The sequence below is a fragment of the Urocitellus parryii genome, chromosome 6, assembly GCF_045843805.1.
Source record: "Urocitellus parryii isolate mUroPar1 chromosome 6, mUroPar1.hap1, whole genome shotgun sequence".
NCBI classification, from domain to species: domain Eukaryota; kingdom Metazoa; phylum Chordata; class Mammalia; order Rodentia; family Sciuridae; genus Urocitellus; species Urocitellus parryii.
Window position 1 is genome coordinate 87,647,184 of NC_135536.1, and position 21,029 is coordinate 87,668,212.

Here is a 21,029-nt window from a genome sequence, read left to right on the forward strand (position 1 = left end):
AGGTCCACCTTAGAGCTCGGATGCAGAGCTCACCGGCAACAATTTGTAGTGCCTGCTGCACTGGGCAGCTATGGATCTTGTAAACTACAACTCCCCTTGCGCACTGCGACCACGCGAGCTATATCCGGGATGAACTACAAGTCCCGTAATGCCTTGGGAGAGAGGCGCGAGCAGGGAAGAGTAGAGGGGCGTGGCCACGTTAGCCGCGCAGGACCGTTAAATTTGAAACTTGGCGGCTAGGAATGAGGACTTGAGGCGGTCGGTTTGTGAGGGAGTTCGGTGAATGCTTTTGTCCTGGAGCACCCCTGGTCCCTTGGGTAGCTCTAGGGGTAAGTTTCTGAAGGAAGCCCAGACGGTTGGCGGTCCTGAGGAAAGATCGAGAGCGAGAGCATGAGCGGGGAACGCCGGATGGCGGCGACGAAGGAGGGGGTAGCTCTTAGGTAGGTACGGGAGAAAAGCTGCTGGGAGCTCTTTCTGCGAGATCCGAGGGTGCCTGGCAGGTGCAGAGGCTCGGCGTTGAGGACCCACGGAGCCGGCTCCCTGTTGGATTCAACGCAGCGGGTGGCGAAGCTTCGGTCCCAGCACGCGTGAGAATCCTCTGGCGTCCAGCTTCAAAGCGAAGGAGTCTGTGCCGCCTCAGTCGGGTCCACACAGGAGCTTGCGATTTGTGTGTCTCAGTTTGGCCGTTCGCTAGCTGTTTGCCTCGGACACGTCTTAGATAGGGAAAATGCACATATTAATGCCACCTTACGGGTTCCTGGGAGGACTCAAAAGTATTTGTAAAGTAACTGCTTCCATATAACTAATACTAGGTGTTATCATTTTGCCAGTAGCATAGAGATCTAAAAAGCCCTTGCCTGCACATTTGTTGCTTTTTTTTAAATAAGAAAATATACCAGTTCCAGGCTGGGATTAAGTATGCCTTTACCTTATGGAATTCACAATACCTGGATAAGCGCAACGTCGAGAGTTCTTAACCGAAACAAATGTTTACTGACCACTTACTAGGCACTGCGTGCAACCAGTAAACAAAATAAATAAAAATCCCAACCCTCAGGAAGCTTAAGTTCTGGGTAGGGATGATGGTGGGCAAGACAGACAAACAAGAGAAATTAAAAATTAGTTGGTGGGTAGTACTGAAAAACAAAACAAAAAAACAAAAACAATTAAAAGATAGGGAGTGTTGGGAGTGGGAGTTAGCAAAATTTTTAAAATAAGTTTGAACCAAGGCCGCCTCCTTGAAGGAAATTTCAACAGTAGTCATGCCTATATCTGGGTGAAGTACAAAGGCCCCAGATGAGGGTTAGGGGAAGAAGCTGCCCTGTACAAAGCCAGTGTCATTGTAGCACAGTAAACCAGGATAGTAGAGAAGGAAATCAACCCCAAGAGGTGAAGATGCAGGAATTTTAAAGGCTTGGGTTTTGCTGTGATTGTAATAGAAAATCACTGGAAGGTTTTTTGTTTGTTTGCTATACTAGGGATTGAACCCAGGGGTGCTCTATCACCCAGCCCTTTTGGTTTTTTAATTAGAAAAACAATTTGAGACAGATTTTTCACTAAATTGCTGAGGCTGGCCTGCAACTTGATTTCTGATAAGCCTCCCAGGTTGCTGGGATTACAGGTGTGCGTCGCAGCACCAGGTTCCTTGGAAGATTTTGAACTTGGTTTTGACTTGGGTTTAAATGGAACACTTTAGCTGCAGTGTTGAATAGACTAAAGGCAGAAAAGATGGAAGCAGGGAAACCAATTAAGACCTTATTGAAATAATCCTGGAAAGAGAAGAGGGTGATTTGAGCAAGACTGAAAACTGGAGATGTTAAGAATTTATTGATTGTTAAGAATTGATTTCTGCATGTATTTTCAAGGTAGAGACTACAGGATTTAATGATTGACAGCAGTGAGCTGGGCAACAAGGCTGGTACTAATTTTTGGCTTAAGCAACTGGAAAAATGGAATTGCCATTTATTTGAGATGAAGGAAGACTAGGAGGAGCAGGTCTTGGAAAAAGCAGGAAGAGGGAGAGGACAGGCCTAGCTCAGTTTGGGACATTGAGGTAGAATAATCCACTTTTTTTTTTTTTTTTTTTGGTAGTACTGGGGAGTGAACTTGGCTTTGTGTGTGCTAGGCAAGCTCTGCCACTGAGCCCACCCTGTCCCCCCCCCCCCACTCAGGAGTGGGCATTGAACACAAGGCTTCATTTATGCTAGGCAAGCACTGTACATCACCAGCCCTTTTTTATTTTGAGACAGGGTCTTCCTAAGTTGCTCAGGCTGACTTCAAACTTGTGATCCTCCTGCCTCAGTCACCACTGGAATTACAGGCTAGTGCCATTGTGCCCATATAAACTTTATTCTTGCAATACTATCTACAGAACCCTTGCCAAGTTCCCTCTTCCATTAGGCAATATTACAGCCATAAACTTGGACACCAGGTGACAGGCTCAGAAGCTTAGAAGTGTAACACTATGACACCACTAATGTGCTAGCTCATCATATTCAACCCAAAGATAATGAATACTCACCTATCAGAAAACATAATCTACTGCTATAATAAATCAGTGTTGGTTTCAGACTTAGTTTTGTTTCCTCCTTCTCAGTGAAGCCATGTCCCTGGAAGGAGATGAATGGGAGCTGAGTAAAGAAAATGTACAACCCTTAAGGCAGGGACGAATTATGTCCACTCTTCAGGAAGCTCTGGCACAGCAAGAATCTGCCTGTAACACAACTCTTCAGCAGCAGAAATGGTATGTAAAATGCTTTGGGCTCAATCTGTCATTATTCATCCGTAACTGTGATACAGGTGTGGATCCATGAAGGATGTCATAAGGAGTATTTTAAAAAATTTGGTGGTTGAAGAATATGTTCCCCAATAACTTTCTTATTATACAATAGCTCTTGAAAGAGCTTCTCAAGGACTTATTAAGAACAAGGGGGCTCAGTGGTAGACCGCTGGCTTAGCAGGTGTGAGGCAATGGGTTTAATCCTCAGCACCACATAAAAATAAATAAATAAATAACTGGGGGGGTGCAGATAAGGGCTATAGGATTTCATTTGGATGTGGATCACCCAAACTCTGTTATCAACAAAAATAAAATTTATATGGGGGCAATGAAAAACATAAAGTAAGCAAAATGTTACAAAGTTTCCTATAAGTATTATACCATTCTGGACTCTTAAACAGAATTAATTCGTTGATGGCAATCAATCAAAGAGATTGCTTCCTTGGATTCTGAGTAATAATGACTCTACTTTTTTTTTTTTTGTAATATTGGGGATCCAACCCAAGAATTCCATTATGCTAGGTAAATTTCCTACCAGTGAGTTCAACCCCCAGCCAGAATCTCCTTTTTTTTGTCCTGGGATTTTGAACCCACGGATGCTTTACTACTAAGACTTCCCCAACCATTTTTATTTTTTGAGACAGGGGATCACTAAGTTACTTTACTTAGGTTTTTTTCCTCAGTTTCCCAGGTGGGCCTTGAACTCGAGAGCCTCCTCAGTTTATAGATTCACTGGAATTACAGGTGTGCACTAGCACACATGGCTTGAATCTGCTATCTTTTTTTTTTTTTTTTTTTTTTAAGAGGAAGTGTCATTTATTTATTTATTTTTGGTACTGGGGATTGAACTCAGGGGTACTCAACCATGAGCCACATCCCCAGCCCTATTTTGTATTTAGAGACAGGATCTCATTGAGTTGCTTAGCGCCTAGCCATTGCTGAGGCTTGCTTTTTGAACTCATGATTCTCCTGTCTCAGCCACCCAAGCTATTGGGATTACAAGTGTGTGCCACCGTGCCCAGCAAATCTGTTATCTTTTATGTGTAACTCATTAGAAAATTTCTCAAGAATGACAAACTCTGGAAAAATAAAAGCTAAAAAATACTCTTACATTACTCAAAAGACCTATGGGTTTTTCTTTTGTCTACTAATACATGCTTTGATAAATGTGCTTTTTTGTTTGGTTTTTAAAGTTAAACTAGAATATCTGTTTTTACCAGTTCTGCCAACTGGCAAATTAGAATTTTGGGTATAATGTAATGAGCATCCTTATTCATTTCTTTGGTCTTTTTTATTTGTTTTGAGTTGGGGTTTTCCGTGTTGCCCAGGATGGCCTTGAACACATTCTCCTGCCTCATTGGCCCTAGTCACAGGGATTATAGGCCACGCATGTACCATCTTCCCTGCCTTTCATTGGATCCTTAAAAGCATTATGTTTTATGATTTTTGTTTCAGAAATGGTGGTATTTTATTCTTTATGTTCTTCCCTGGTTTCTGTGACATTATCCTAGTTTTTCCGCTTCTCTAATTACTCTCCCTTTTTTCTTGAAGACTTTCAACTGTTTCTCACATAAGTCTCTGTTGTTTGCCCTCTGTATCATTACATATTCATATCTTCTAGGATTGCTTAACTATTGACAATTCTTCCTTGTCTTCTAACTCTCCTTTTGTCTGTCTATAACATAAACAGATGTTCCTTGACTTATGATGGTTTGACTTATGATTCTTCAACTCTATTATGGTGTGAAAACAATATGTGTTCAGTTGAAATCATACTTAGTGAAAATTCACGGGCTCTGTGTATGCAGTACAACTATATTCCGATGCTGGGCAGCAATAGTGAGCTGCAGCTCCCAGTCAGTCACAACCTATACTCTACAGTGCATTGTGTTGCTAAACTATGATGCTTGGTAGATATTTTCAGCTCATGTTTATTGGGGTGTAACACTATTGTAAATCAAGAATTATTATTGGTAATTAGATAAATGTTTCAGTTAATGTAGGAAGCACTCTCTCTTCTCTCCTTTTCCTTCTCCATTTTGGTTAATAGTATCAAAACTCACATGAATGGTTCAACTCATTGCTCTCTCATCCTAATTTTATTTAGTTGGTCATTATGGACTGGTGATTCTTTTAATTTTTATTTTTGGGGGCCTTCCGAATGCTAAGCATGTGTTATGTGCTCTAACACTGAACCAGCCCTGGAGATTTCTTTCTTTTTTATTTTTTTCTGGTATCAAGGATTGAATTCAGAGGTGCTTTAGCACTGAGCTACATCCCCAGATCTTTTTTATATTTAGAGACAGGGTCTTGCTGAGTTGCTTAGGACCTCACTAAGTTGCTGAGGACTGACTTTTTTTTTTTTTTGAGAAAAAGGAAAAAGGTTTATTGCTTTGCTAGCAAAGGAGAAATACAGGGGACTCCTGTCCCAAAGGCTGTTACTTTTTTTTTTTTTTTTTAAGAGAGAGAGAATTTTTTAATATTTATTTTTAGTTTTCGATGGACACAACATCTTTATTTTTACGTCATGCTGAGGATTGAACTCAGTGCCCTGCGCATGCCAGGCAAGCGCTCTACCACTTGAGCCACATCCCTAGCCCAGAACAGGTTTTTTGCTTGTTTGTTTTTGTTTTTTAATTTTTTATTCTAATTTGTTATATGACAGCAGAATGCATTATAATTCATATTACACATAAAGAGCACAATTTTTCAAATCTCTGGTTGCATACAAAGTATATTCACACCATTCATGTCTTCATACATGTACTTAGGGTAATGATGTCCATCTCATTTCATGAACTCTTGATCCTCCTCTTGCCTCAGCCTCCCAAACCAAGCCACTGGGATTATAGGCTTGTACCACTGTGCCCCGCTGGAGATTTCTTTTTTTATGTGGTGCTTTTTTTGTGTGGTGGGATTGAACTGGGGCCTTGTGCCTATGAGGCAAGCACTCTATCAACTGAGCTATATATCCCCAGTCCTGGAGATTTCTTTCTTTCTTTTTTTTAAAAATATTTTTATTACTTGTTGATGACATTTTTAAATTTTATTTATTTGTATGTGGTACTGAGAATTGAACCTAGTGCCTTACATATGCCAGGTAAGGACTCTACCACTGAGCCACAATCCCAGCCCTCTGGAGATTTCTTTTAAGTATAATGTACATGCAGTAAAATGCTCAGATTTTTATTTATTTATTTATTTGAATTGGGGATTAAACCCAGTGGCATGTACCATTGAGCTACATCCCTAGACAGTATTTGGTGTTATCAGTCTTTCATTTTAGCCATCATAGTGATGTGTAGTATTTCACTATGGCTATACTTTGCATTTCCCTGGTGATTAGTGTTAGTGAGTCTGTTCACCATCTGTTCAGACATTTTGCCCAGTTTTTAAATTATTAATTTATGAGAGAGTCACTAGAGATTGAACCAAGGGGGGCTCTCCCACTGAGCTACATTTCCAGTCTTTTATATTTTTTATTTTGAATCAGTGTCTAAGTTGCAGAGGACTGCCTCAAACTTTCTTGCCTCAGCCTCCTGAGTAATGGAGTTCTTTATGTACTCTGTATAAGTCCTTTATCAAATATGTGCTGCAGATGTTTTTTCCTAGTTCTAAATTTTCTGTTCATTTTTTAACCACAAAATTTTTAATTTTGGTGAAGTTCAATTCGTGTTTTTTATGGGCTAGTGCTTTTTGTGTCCTGTTATGTTTTTCTCCTTCAAAGTCATAATTATTAGCCTTATTTCATTGTCTTAACTTTTATGTTTAATTGTATGATTCATGCTAAATTTATCCCTGTGTATGGTATATGTTGGAGTAAAAGGTTTTTATCCTGATATGGAAGCTGTCTGGTTGTTCTACCTCCATTTGTTAAAGAAAGTTTTTTTTCCCTTTCCTTATTGAATTGCTTTGGGGACCTTGTCAAAAATCATTTGACTGGGGCTGAGGTTGTGGCTCAGTGGTAGAGCTCTTTGCCTAGCATGTGTGAAGCACTGGGTTTAATCCTCAGCACCACATATAAATAAATAAGTAAGTAAGTAAGTGAATAAATAAATAAATGTATTGTGTTCATTTACAACTAAAAAAATTTTAAAAAATCATTTGAGGATTGAGGATATAGCTCAGTGATGGAGTACTTGCCTAGTTATGTACAAGTCCCTGAGTTCAATCCCCAGTACTTGGGGGAAAAAAACACATTGACCACATATGTGTGGGTTGTTTCTGGACTCTGTTATGTTGCATTGATGTTGACTTTGTAGCTTTTGACAAATGTTATTTATGTATGTATCTATCTATTTTATTTATTTATTGCAGCACTGGGGATTGAACCCAGGAATGCTTTCCTACTGTGCTAATCAATAGCCCCCCCCCCCCCCCCCGCCCCTTATTTATTTTGAGACTGTACTATCTCACCAAGTTTTAGCCCAGGTAGGTCTCAAACTTGTGCTTCTCCTGCCTCAGTCTCCAAAATCATTGGGATTACAAGTGTAGCTTTTTCCTAACAAATTTTAAAATTATCTTGTTAATTTCTAGTAAAGAGTCTGCTAAGATTTTGCTAGATTTTCTTAAATCCATAGATCACTTTGGGGAATTTCTGATTTGTTTTTTTGTGGTATTGATGATTGAACCCAGGGACTGCTGATTGAACTACTGAACTACATACATCTCCAGCTCTTTTTTAAAATTTTTTTATTATATAGAGATAGGGTCTCACTAAATTGCTGAGACTGGCATGGAGTTTACATTCCTTGTGCCTCAGCCTCCAGAGTCTCTGGGATTAAAGGTGTGTGTCACTGTGCCTGTCATCATCTTTGTTATTTCTATTCTGTCTGTTTAACAGTTATCTAGATCATGGAAGCAACACTTGTTAATTGTCTGTTATGTATATTACATGTGTTAACATGTTTTGCTTAAATTTCAGGGCATTTGAATCTGAAATTCGATTTTATGCTGGAAATGACCCTCTGGATGTTTGGGATAGGTGGGTGCTTTTATTTTTAAAAAAGGTGACAGAAATATTAGATGAAGTTCTTATGACTATATTTCTAAAATTGGGGTATAAGGAATGGAAAGTGAATAGTCAGAATAGAAAGTGGTATGGGGGCACAGAGACCCAGAATAGTCATAGTGTGTCTTCCTGAGGGTTTTTGTTTATTGGTGATGGGGATAGAACCCAGGACTTCACACATTAGGCAAGTGCTCTACCACTGAGCTACCCTCCCAGTTCCCCTTAATATTGAAGAAATGTACAATTTAGGGTATGCAACTTTGAGCTATACCTTTCTGTCCCTATCCCCAGTATTTCTCAGAAGCACATATTAGGGATACTTGGGGAATTGTAGTCTTAGGATGTGCCTTTGAGGATCTCTCAAGAAACATACCTTCAACATTTTAGATATTTTTGCTTAAAAAAATCAAGAATTAGTATTGGAGCCAGAACAAAAGTATACATTCAACTTGAAATATGTTCTTTTCAATGGGGCTGAGGCTGTAGTTCAGTGGCAGTGCACTTGCCTAGCACATGTGAGGCACTGGGTTCTTATCACCACATTAAAAAAAAGAAACAAAATAAAGGCATGTTGTCCATCTACAACTACATTTTTTTTTAAATGTTCTTTTCCTTTTCTTTCTATTCAGGTATATTAATTGGACAGAACAAAACTATCCTCAAGGTGGGAAGGAGAGTAACATGTCAACATTATTAGAAAGAGCTGTAGAAGCACTACAAGGAGAAAAACGTTATTATAGTGATCCTCGATTTCTCAATCTCTGGCTTAAATTGGTAAGTCTTTCTCAAGGCACACTGAGTTTAAAATATTAAACCAAGAGATTGTCTCTAGAGGTTTATAGTATACAAAAACAGTGGTAAAACATGAGCCACTTAGGAGACAGTAAACATTTAACAAATATCTGGTATGTGTTAAATTGGTTCCACTTAAAGATGGACTTAAATATAGCATAATGAGGTTTTGTACCCCTGATCACACCCGTCCCCCTTTTTTAGCTGTAGATGGATCTAGCAACATCTATTTTTATTTATTTATTTATCTATTTATGTGGTGCTGAGGATGGAACCCAGTGCTTCACATGTGCTAGGCATGTGCTGTACTACTGAGCCACAACCACAGCCCTGATCACACAACCTTTTAAGACTGATAATAAAGTATGTAGATCTCTCAATGGGTTTGAGTTATTTGCTTGTTTATTCTAAACAAAATTGGGTCATGCAGCTGTACTGGAGAAGGATATGCAGGAAATACTTGAGAGTACAATTGTTTGGGGAAAAGCTTCCTGGGTGATTCTGGTATCCCTTTCTCTCCTTTATGAAAATCATTACCATTAAAAAAGTGATGTCTTTTGGATTGGGGTTGTGGCTCAGTGACAGAGCGCTTGCCTCGCACATGTGAGGCAGTGGGTTCGATCCTCAGGACTACATAAAAATAAACAAAAATATTGTGTCCTTGTATCTAAAAAAATATTTTATTTATTTATTTATTTATTTTTTTAAAGAGAGAGTGAGAGAGGAGAGAGAGAGAGAGAATTTTTAATATTTATTTCTTAGTTCTCGGCGGACACAACATCTTTGTTGGTATGTGGTGCTGAGGATCGAACCCGGGCCGCACGCATGCCAGACGAGTGCGCTACCGCCTGAGCCACATTCCCAGCCCCCTAAAAAAATATTTTAAAAAGTGATGTTTTAGTGTTGTGTTGGTTTTTGGGCTTTCGCCTTGTATATTGCTATGGCCAGAAATGTCCACTGACCACATTGTACCATCTCACTTGACATATATTTCTTTTATTTCTAGAATACTCTTGAGAGTTTGTTTCATGAAAACATTTTTCATAAGATAATGACAATTTTTCTTAGATATTGATTTCTTTGCTTTTATCCTAAAAGAAATTAGGTAAAAGGAAGCAATAAATATTTAGATACTGTAATAAAATATTGGAAATTGATAAAATTTCTGTCTAAAATCTTTTTTTTTTCCTGTGTACTGATGATTGAACCCAAGGGTCTCTTACATGCTAGGCAAGTGCTCTACCTCTGAGCTATATCCTGAGTCTTTTTTATTTTTTTATTTGATATAAGGTCTTACTAAGTTGTCTAGGCTGGCCTTGAACTTGAATTCCTCATGCTTTAACCTGCTGAGTGGCTGGAATTACAAGCATGCTTCATGGCACCCAGCTTAAAATATCTCTCTTGAGGAGTATTACTTAAATTTCCAAAATTACAAGTATAGGAAATTAAGTGAATCTTGAAGGCATAATATATCTTGATTTCTGCAGGACATTGACAAGTTGCCTGGTATATACCACTATGCCCAGCTTAAGCTTTATATAGTGACAGGTATCAAGGACTGTATCTTAACTGATAATACTCTGAATTATAACTTACACATATGAGGAAAAAAAAATCACTAATTTGGATAAATAAGGAAACCCCATTTACTAAATTACTGCAAAACTAAGCTATGTAATATTGTTTTTTTCATTTATTCAACATTCTTATTAAACCCTGGACAGAGACTGAGTATTTTTTGTTTGTTTGTTTGTTTTTTGCCTTTGTGGAACCTGGTTTATTGGAGAAGACAGATTTTGAAACATTCATTCTAAGTGTTACAAAAGGAAAAGTACTGAGTCTGTGGGAACACATATTAGTAGGACTTAATTTAGGTTAGATAATCCAGAAAAACTAGACATGAAAGCAGACTTCTTTCTAGCAAAGAATCAGAAATGGCAGTCTCTTTAATGAAAAACTCCTACATTAGAATGCTGAAATTCCTTTTTCCCCCCGAGGTACTGGGGATCAAACCCAAGGCCTCACACATATAAGGCAAGCACTTTACTAATGAGCTACATCCCCTCCCCTTTTAAACATTTTAAAAAATTTTGAGAAAAGGGTCTTGCTAAGTTGTACAGGCTGGCCTGGAACTGCCTCAGCTCCCGAGTAGCTGGGATTATAGGTGTGTACCTCCATGCCCAGCTCTTAGTCCTTTTATTTTGAGATAGTTTCTTACTGTTTCCCAGGGTGACCTCTAACTTAGAATTCTCCTGCCTTAGCCTTCTGAGTAGCTGAGTTTGTAGGTGTGTACCACTACACCCAGCTTAAAATACCATTTTTATATGAAATTAGAAACTGTCTTTAGTTTCTAATGTTGATAAGAATCTGGTGAAATTGGTATTTTTGTGACTTACTAAATTTTAGCATTTTAAATTTTAATAATCCTCTTAGAAACTTGTTACTTTACACATAGTTCTAGGAATTTATCCTAAGGGACTAAAGTCAAAAGTGAAAGGTTGTATTTATGAAGATATTTTAGAATTATTTATAATTGGGCAAAAGTTGTTGAAATATCCAGTAATAGTGAATAATTAAGTTATGGAGTGTCTTCTAAATGGAACCCTATGCATTCGTTTAAAAATAATTTAGAAGAGGTGGGCATGGTGTCATATACATACAATCCCAGCGATTTGGAGGCTGAGACAAGAGGATCACAATTCAAGGCCAATCTAAGCAACTTAGTAAGACCATGTCTCAAAATAAAAAATGAAAAGATCTGGGGAAATGCATCAGTGGTAAAGCACCCCTGGCTTAGATCCCCAGTACCTAAAATAATAACAACAACAACAATAGAGAATAAACAACATCATGGGAAAATTAATGATGAAAGAATATTCTGCTATGTATACTTTAACTGCTTGGTGTAGAGTATAAAAGTAGAGGTATACTCTACTTTTATACCTCTACTTTTACTTGTTTATAATTGTTTTGATATTGTGTACTAGACCCAGCTGCCCAGATAACCCTTCAGAACCAAAGGACTTCCTTCCCCCAACTGCTGGGAGTGCTGTTGGCTGACTATTCACAGCTGTTAGCTCTCTTTTGGAATTTCCCCTAATGAAGAGCCCTGCCTCACCCCAGGTCATGCCCACACACTGGGGCCTATAACCCTGGACTGCTCCATGTAGAGATACAAAGACTTGATCTCCCCATCCCAACTGGAGAAAACCTTGTAGAGCCATCCTAACTCCAGACTTAACTCCTCATGTGGTCAACCTGTCTGCTTTGCAGCTCAGTACCTTCTGTATCCTCACTTCTTCCCAGATGTTGATCCCAACCACATTACTCTGTAAGCATGCTTACATGCCAACCTCCATTTCAGTGTCTGCTTTTAGGAAATCTGGACTTGCAATAGTGTTTCTGTTCTTTTCTGGTAGTGTATACTCAAACTATGACTTAGGAAACTATTTTGTGATTGCTTAGTGTACTGACAAATTGTGTCTATATGACATCAGGCAAATCGACTATTCTGAATGTAAATTTGCTATTGTAAATATTGTTTATGTTAAGTGATATTGAACTTATTGCCAAAAAAGTTGAGATTTAAAAAAAAAAAAAGAATGACTGGGCACAATGGTGCATGCCTGTAATCCTAGTGGTTTGGGAGGATGATACAGGAGAATCATGAGTTAAAAGCCAGCCTCAGCAACTGTGAGGTGCTAAGCAACAGTGCTAAGACCCTGTCTCTAAATCAAATACAAAATAGGGCTGGGGATGTGGCTCAGTGGTCAAGTGTCTCTGAGTTCAATCCCCATCCCCCACAAAAAAAAGAATGGTACAGTGTTAGTGGAATGAAATAAGATTTTTTTTTTTTAAGATTTTATTTTTTTAAATTTATTTTTGAAATAAGATTTTATTATGATCAAAACTATAAAATGATTATGTTAAAATGAAATATAAAAATGTTGGAGTTTTTATTTTTCTTCTTTGCTACTAGAATTGTATCTGCATGTACAAAGTTATGTTTTTTTTTTTCCTTTTGGTGGTACTGAATTTGAATCCAGGACTTCACTAGGCAAGTGCTCCGCCACAGAGCTGCATCCCTAGACTTTGTTATTTTATTTTGAGATAGTCTAAGTTGCCCGTACTGGTCTGGAACTTGGTATCCTCATGCGTCAGCCTCTCAAGTAACTTGGATGATAGGTGTGGGCCACCTAACCTGACATAAAGTACCTTCTTAAATGCAGATTTGACCAAATCATTCATTCCTTTGCTTATAAGCTTTTGGTCTTTTTTTTAATATTTATTTTTTAGTTGTAGTTGAATACATTTATTTTAATTTATTTATTTTTATGTGGTGCTGAGGATCAAACCCAGGGCCTCACACTTGCTAGGCAAGCACTCTCCTGCTGAGCCAAAACCCCAGCACAGTCTTTCTTTTTTTGTATTGGGGATTGAACCTAGATATGCTTTACCACTGAGCCATATTCCATGTCATTTTTATTTTATTTTTTAATATATATTTTTTATTTGTAGATGGATATAATATCTTTATTTTTTAATTTTTATGTGGTGCTGAGGATCGAACCCAGTGCCTCATGTGTGCAAGGCAAGTGCTCTACCACTGAGCCACAACCCCAGCCCTCCTTTTAATTTTTTATTTTGAGACAGGGTCTCACTAAGCTGCCTCGGCTTCCTGAATCACCATGCCCAGCCTAAATATCACTGCTTCTTAAAGTCTTTCCTCCCCATTCCTTTTTCTTACAAATTAATTTCTTTCCTTTTTCTCTTTTGGGGCCTTCAAGTATGGTCCTTACCAAATTTATATTGTAGTAAATGTATTTCTTCAATGCGGGAATTCACATAGTATTTTCAGTGTTTGGCACGTAATAGGCATAAATGGAAGAAATTGGTTAACTGTTAACACTTTTAATTTGTTTCAGGGGCATTTATGCAATGAGCCTTTGGATGTGTATAGTTATTTGCACAACCAAGGGATTGGCATTTCGCTTGCTCAGTTCTACATTTCATGGGCTGAAGAATATGAAGCTAGAGAAAACTTTAAGAAAGCAGATGCAATATTCCAGGAAGGGATTCAACGGAAGGCTGAACCACTAGAAAGATTGCAGTCCCAACATAGGTAAAGTGCTTTTCTGCAGCTTGTCTTAACTCTTTTTTAAATTAAGAAATAAATGGTCTTTTTGCTTCTGAATAAAATGCTCCCTGATGTATTGGCAAGTTAAATTTACTTAGCTACTATTCATTTTTTTAGACATTTTTTTTTTACAGTAAAATCCATTCTTTGGTATATGGTTTTATGAGTTTTCACAAATGAATATACATTTAACTGTCACACAATTAAGAGAGGTAAATAGAGAGCCTACATCCTGGGAACAAATTTTTACCCCTCACACTTCAGATAGAGCCCTAATATCCAGAGTATACAAAGAACTCAAAAAATTAGACAATAAGATAACAAATAACCCAATCAACAAATGGGCCAAGGACCTGAACAGACACTTCTCAGAGGAGGACATACAATCAATCAACAAGTACATGAAAAAATGCTCACCATCTCTAGCAGTCAGAGAAATGCAAATCAAAACCACCCTAAGATACCATCTCACTCCAGTAAGATTGGCAGCCATTATGAAGTCAAACAACAGTAAGTGTTGGCGAGGATGTGGGGAAAAGGGTACACTTGTACACTGCTGATGGGGACTGCAAATTGGTAAGGCCAATTTGGAAAGCAGTATGGAGATTCCTGGGAAAGCTGGGAATGGATCCACCATTTGACCCAGCTATCGCCCTTCTCGGACTATTCCCTGAGGATCTTAAAAGAGTGTACTATAGGGATACTGCCACATCAATGATCATAGCTGCACAATTCACAATAGCTAGACTGTGGAACCAACCTAGATGCCCTTCAATAGATGAATGGATAAAAACAATGGCATCTATACACAATGGAGTATTACGCAGCACTAAAAAATGACAAAATCATAGAATTTGCAGGGAAATGGATGGCATTAGAGCAGATTATGCTAAGCAAAGCTAGCCAATCCTTAAAAAACAAATGCCAAATGTCTTCTTTGATATAAAGAGAGCAACTAAGAACAGAACAGGGAGGAAGAGCATGAGGAAAAGATTAACATTAAACAAAGACTAGTGGGGGGAGAGAAAGGGGGAGAGAAGGGAAAGCATATGGAAATGGTAGGAGACCCTCAATGTTACACAAAATTACATATAAGAGGTTGTGAGGGGAAAGGGGGAGGGAAACAAGGGAGAGAATTGAACAACAGCAGAGGAGGTAGAGAGGGAAGAGGGGAGGGAAGGGGAGGGGGGATAGTAGAGGATAGGAAAGGTAGCAGAATACAAGTCACTAATATGCCATTATGTAAAAATGAGAGTGTGTAACCGATGTGATTCTGCAATTTGTATTTGGGGTAAAAAATGGGAGTTCATAACCCAATTGAGTCAAATATATGAAAGATGATATATCATGAGCTTTTTAATCTTTTGAACAACCAATAAAAAAAATAAAAAATAAAAAAAATAGATTTGTTATGGTTTATTTCATCATCTAGGATATGTTCTATCTTGGGGAATGTTACATATACATTCAAAAAAATGTTTGTTTTGTAAATGTTATTTAAGTCAAGTTGATTGGTGATCTGATCTGACCTTTTGTATCTTTGCTGATTTTTCTCTTTACTTGTTCTAACAATTACAGGGAGGAGTTTTTATTGTTGTTGGTTTTTTTTTTTTTTTTTTTTTTTTTTTTTTGGTATTGGGGATTGAACCCCTGGGTGCTTTACCACTGAGCCACATCCCCAGCCCTTTTTACTTTTTGAGACCTGGTCTTGCTAAATTGCTTAGAACCTTACTAAATTGCTGACACTGGCCTGGAACTTGTGATCCTCCTACCTGAGCCTCCCAATCCCTGTGATGACCAGCATGCTCCTGGCCTGGGAGGACTTTAATTGTGATTTTTGCCTTTTTTCTTCTTTCAGTCCTATTAACTCTGCTTAATATAATGTGAAGTTATATTGTTAAGTACACACACATTTAGAATTGGCCCTTTTTCCATTATATAATGATGCCTTTATCCCTGATTGTACTCCTTTATTCTGAAGTCTACTTGGTCTGGTATTTATTACAGCCATTCCAAAGCTGGGTGTAACTCAGTGGTATTGTGCTTAGCTGTATAAGGCCATGGACTCAAATCTCCAAAACCAAAATAAAAAAACAAAGCCATTCCACCTTTCTTTTTGTTTGCATGATATATATTTTTCTTTCTAGTTTTTCGAAAGCTTTAGAGTTGTGCAGCCACAACTAGATTTTTAGAACTTTTCTCTGTGTGGCCGGGGGTGCTAGGGCTCAAACCCAGGGCCTTCCTCATGCTTGGCAATGTTCAACCCTGAGCTATAACCCTCAGCCCTAGAATATTCTTAATACCCAATCCTTAATAGTCATTCCCCATTCCTAGTCTCCTAAGTTCTAGATAACTGCTAATCTGCTCTTTGTCTATGGATTTGTCTGTTCTAGACATTTCACATAAATGGAATCCTGTAATACATAGTCTTTAGCAACTGGCTTTTATTTAGCATATTTTCAAGGATCATCATAGATTAACATAGTTGTGGCATGTATTAATTAATTTCTTTTGATTTCTGAGTGATATTTTATTTTATGGATGTACTACATTTTGTGTATCCATTAGTGGGCATTTGGGTTGTTTCTACTTTTCGGATATTATGAAATAATGCTTCTATGAATATTTGTGCCACAGGTTTTTAAATGGCTTTCCTTTTATTTGTGTCTTTATGTTTTAAATGGGTTTCTTCTGTAGAGCAAATAGTCGAGTCTTGTTTTTTCCTTATCTCAAAATATGTCTGTTTTTTTGGTATGTTTAGACCATTTAATAGAATTATGAATAGTATTGGATTTAGGTCTACCATTTTCTTATTCATTTTGTTGTTTGTTTCCTCTATAGATTGTTTCCTACTTCTTTTGGATTATTTGAATATTAGTATTTAATTTTAATTTACTTTATTGACCTTTTGTCTGTTACTACTATTTATTTATTTATTTATTTATTTATTTATTTTGGTACTGGGGATAGAACCATGGAGCCACATATTTTTATTTTTAATTTAAAACAATTTATCTATTTTTTTATGTACCAGGGATTGAACTCAGGGATGCTTAACTACTGAGCCACCCCTAACCCTTTTTATTTTATTTTGAAAAGGTCTTGCTAAGTTGCTTAGGGTCTTGCTTAGTTGCTGAGGCTGGTTTGAACTTGAGATCTTCTTGCCTCAGTCTCCCAAACTACTGGGTTGCATCACTGTCCCTGGCTCGGCCATTATTTTAAAAAATACTTTTCTTCTTCTTCTTTTTGAATTTCTGTTACAAAAATTTTGATTTTACACACACACCACCCCATCAGTACTGGGGATTGAATCGAGGGCTTCATACATGCTAGGCAATAGCTCTACCACCAAGCTACATTCCATCCCCTTGCCAGGCAATTGCTCTGTCACTGAGCTACACCACCAGCCCTTTTTATATTTTTAAAAGTTTTGAGACACAGGGTTTCCACTAAATTATCTGGGATGCCCTCCAACTTGCAATCCTCTTGCCTCTTCTGAGTATCAGTCTTTTTATTACCTTTGTTTTAATTTTTGCAATATTGGGGATTGAATCCAGGGTGCTCTACAACTGAGTTATATCCCCAGCCTGAAACAGGACCTCACTAAATTGCCAAAGTTTGCCTCAAACTTGTGATCTTCTCAGCCTCTTGAGTAGTTGGAATTACTGTCATGTGCCACCACATCCTGTTCTTTTATAGTTTCTGTTTTAAAAATTTTGTGTTTTCATTTATTTCAAATGTTCAACCTTTATCTCATGGAGCATAGCTGTAATACTGCTTTAAAATTTCTGAAAACACCCAACATGTGGGTCATCTCCATGTTGGTTACTATTTGTCTTTTCCTTTGAGAACTGGCCACAATTTTCTGGTTCTTCATGTGTCACATAATTATGGATTGTGTCCCTGACATTTATTCTGATACTGTGTTATGAGTCCTGTTGATTGATATTCTCTGGAGAATTTTTGTTTTTGTTTTAGTAGAAAACCAAACTTCAGGTTTCAAAAGTTCTTTCTCACTTTATGTCAGTGGTGGTTGAGATGTCAGTTCAGTTTTCAAGACATTTGTTAGGGTGTTTTTGTTCTATCCCATGTCCTGCTCAGGGGTTACTGTAATGCTCAGGGACTAGTGGGTAGTGGTTTATATTATAGTTCAGTTCTCAGAGCATTTTCTGTGCATTCGTAGTGTGAGCCCAGGGCTTGTACCAATTCGTGTACTGAGTTAGGAGATCCCCTTCTTTTGCTTATTCCTCTTCAGAATTTTTCCTGTGCTTTTTGGTCCTCAGACTCCCTTTTTCTCACTCTTCTTCCTACACCATCATTGCGACAGTTCTAAACCATAAGAGAAAATGGAAGAAAACAAAACGGGAAAAAACTCTGCTTAAATTATTTAAGTTTTAAACTCCTTTCCATAATTACTTGCTTTTGTTTACTTTTTGGAATCCTCAGTTAGTTGCTCTTTTTCTGTGTTGTCTAGAGTTTTCATCCTAATCAGTGTGAAAGAGAGAGGCTATAGTGACCTTATTTCATCCCAGTCAGCACTTGCAAGTTCTTCTTTATATTTGTTCGTTTACCTTTCTGATAATACTTAAATGGCAGCAGCACAGGATATTTAGTTTTCAAACTTCTACCAGCTTTAGTAAAGTAAATTTTTAAAATTGTTATAATAGGGCTGGGAATATAGCTCAGTTGGTAGAGTGCTTGCCTCACATGCACAAGGCCCTGGATTCAATCCCCAGCACCACACACACAAAAAAAAAGTTATAATAAAAATTTGATGGGAAACTTTATGACTTTTATTTGTCTTAGTCACCCTATTCTGATCCTGATCAACCTATAATGATGATTTTCAGAGTATTTTTAATTGATCAAACTTAGAATTTTTAATTTTTTTTTTTACTAATTTTCACAGTGCTGGGGACTGAACCCAGGTCCTTGCACATACTAGGCAAGTGCTCTACCACTGAACTATATTCTCTACCTCTTTTTATGTTAAGACAGGATTTTGCTAAGTTGCCTGGCCTGGCCCTTTTAATCCTCTTGCTTTAGCCTCTTGAGCAGCTGAAATTACAAGTGATTGCCACCACACCTGGATCAAACGTGGACTTTTTTGTGGAGTTCCCCCCCGCCCGCATACCAGGGACACTTGACCACATCCCCAGCCCTTTTTTGTATTTTATTTAGAAACAGTTCTCGCTGAGTTGCTGAGGGCCTTGCTAAGTTGCTGAGGCTGACTTTGAACTCTTGATCCTCCTGCTTCAGCCTCCCAAGTCACTAGGATTTCAAAAAAACATGGACTTTTAAAGGACCTAAATCATTCTAGCCAAGTGATCCTTTGATCTCAAGGGACTTCTCTTTATTCCTAAGAGTTTGGAGTAGATTTTTAAAAAATCTTCTTTTGATTCTGTGATAGTGGAGTATTTTCCTTGATTTGGGAAAGAATAGGCGTACTTTATCTTGTAGCTAAGCTGATAATTAAAGATTCCATGTGAAATTTTTCTGTTTTTCTCCTAGCTCCAAGCCAGAACAGAGGACTCCAAACTCTAGGAATTTGTTTGGAGTATTTCTATATTTCTTACCCCATATTCTGTTCTTTTCCTTTGTTTGTTTTAGCAAATTAGAAATTTTGAGTCTAGAGGATAGTGGTTACATCTACTAAAAGATAATTTCTCTTACTTTAGGCAATTCCAAGCTCGAGTATCACGACAAACTCTTTTAGCACTTGAGAAAGAAGAGGAGGAGGAAGTTTTGGGACCTTCAGTACCACAACGAAGTACACTAGCTGAACTCAAAAGCAAAGGGAAAAAGACAGCAAGAGCTCCAATCAACCGTGTAGGAGGTGCTCTCAAGGGTAAGTTTGTTAAATGTTATTTTGGAAAACCTTTAGTCTCTTGTGGTAGGTAAATTAAGTAAGAAGATAATGCATAATTATATACATGCACATTGTCCTAGTTTTTCTGAGTACGAGGTAGCAAATACAAGGAAGTCAAAGGAGAGCTAATATTATAATGTTCAATAAATAAATAGAAGCATTTTTGTGTATTAATTAATAAAGTCCTGATATTTACAGAGCATCATTTTCTGAGTAAGAGTTATTAGTTGAAAGAAGTAGTAATATAGCAAACGTTGTCAAAGTAAAGCCTACGTGCACCGAAACTTCAGAGAATGATATTTACATCATTAAGAATCCTTTCTTTTTAGACTTTTAGGCCAAAATTGAATACTTTTTATATACCCAAGATGATCAGCAAGTTTTTTTTTCTTTTTAATCAACAATGACTTTTTTAGAGCAGTTTTAAAAGTCACAGCAAAATTGACCAGAAAGTACTGAAAGTAAGCTTTCATAAACCAAATTTAAAATAGTTAAATATGTAGGCCAGACTATTATTTGGTCCTTAATCCCATTCCTGATATTACTTTATTAATAATCAGGATGTTGGTCAGAGATCCTAGAATTAGGATATAGAGCATGTGTAGTGCCAAAATATATTTCGTCAGATTATGGTGAAATATAATGTGCCAATAAAAAAACATTGGGGGGGGGGGGATGATCATGGTGAAGCTTAAAGTAATAACTAGTCTTACAATAGCAATCTCAAATAAATGAGCTGCATTTGTGTCCTCTAGTAAATCTTGGCTGATTATTACTGAGAGAAAATGGAGAGCTGAAAAATGAAGAATTGGAATAGTTTTCTTTTGGAGTACCAGGAATAGTTTTTGAAAACTAGACAGTGTTAAAATGATGCCTCAGGAAAATGTAGAATTTCTTTCTTTCTTTTTTTTTTTTTTTTTTTGTACTATAAATAAAAGATTAGAAGTTGTAGGAAGGAGGAGAAAATAGGGCAATGATAAGTAACAAAAACAGTGGATAAAACTGTTACTAATTTAATTTATTAAGGTTTCTTAAAATAATTGATTTTTTAGCCAGACATGGTGGCGAACACCTGTAATACCACCTACCTGGGAGGCTGAGACAGGAGGATTGCAAGTTCAGATCTAGCCTTAGCAACTTAGCGAAGGCTTCCAGCAGCAACTCAGACTTTGTCTCAAAACATAAAAAGGATTGGGGATATGGCTCAGTTTCTAAGCACCCTTGGGTTCAGTCACCCCTGGGATTGAACCCAGGGGTACTTTATTACTGAGATACAGTAATCCTAGCCCTTTTTTAAAGTTTTATTTTGAGATAGGGTCTTGCTAAGTTTCCCAGATTGGCCTTGAATTTACAATACCTCCTGACTCAGCCTCCAAAATTGTTGGGATAATAGACTTATGTCACTGCACCTGGCTAAAATAATTACTTTAAAAAAAAAAAA

The 21,029-nt window shown here is 37.5% G+C and overlaps 1 protein-coding gene across 1 annotated transcript in view; it reads left to right on the forward strand.

Annotated features, from left to right (window-relative positions):
• The first annotated feature begins 380 nt into the window (after positions 1-380).
• The window catches only part of Bub1b (BUB1 mitotic checkpoint serine/threonine kinase B), a 62,107-nt gene continuing 41,458 nt past the window's right edge, over positions 381-21,029 (forward strand). The window contains exons 1-6 of the mRNA XM_026391860.2: positions 381-440; positions 2,597-2,743; positions 7,704-7,763; positions 8,420-8,564; positions 13,508-13,704; positions 19,398-19,567. Coding sequence (XP_026247645.2) covers positions 391-440; positions 2,597-2,743; positions 7,704-7,763; positions 8,420-8,564; positions 13,508-13,704; positions 19,398-19,567 — 769 coding nt within the window. The 5' untranslated portion in view covers positions 381-390. The remainder of the gene's footprint in view (positions 441-2,596; positions 2,744-7,703; positions 7,764-8,419; positions 8,565-13,507; positions 13,705-19,397; positions 19,568-21,029) is intronic.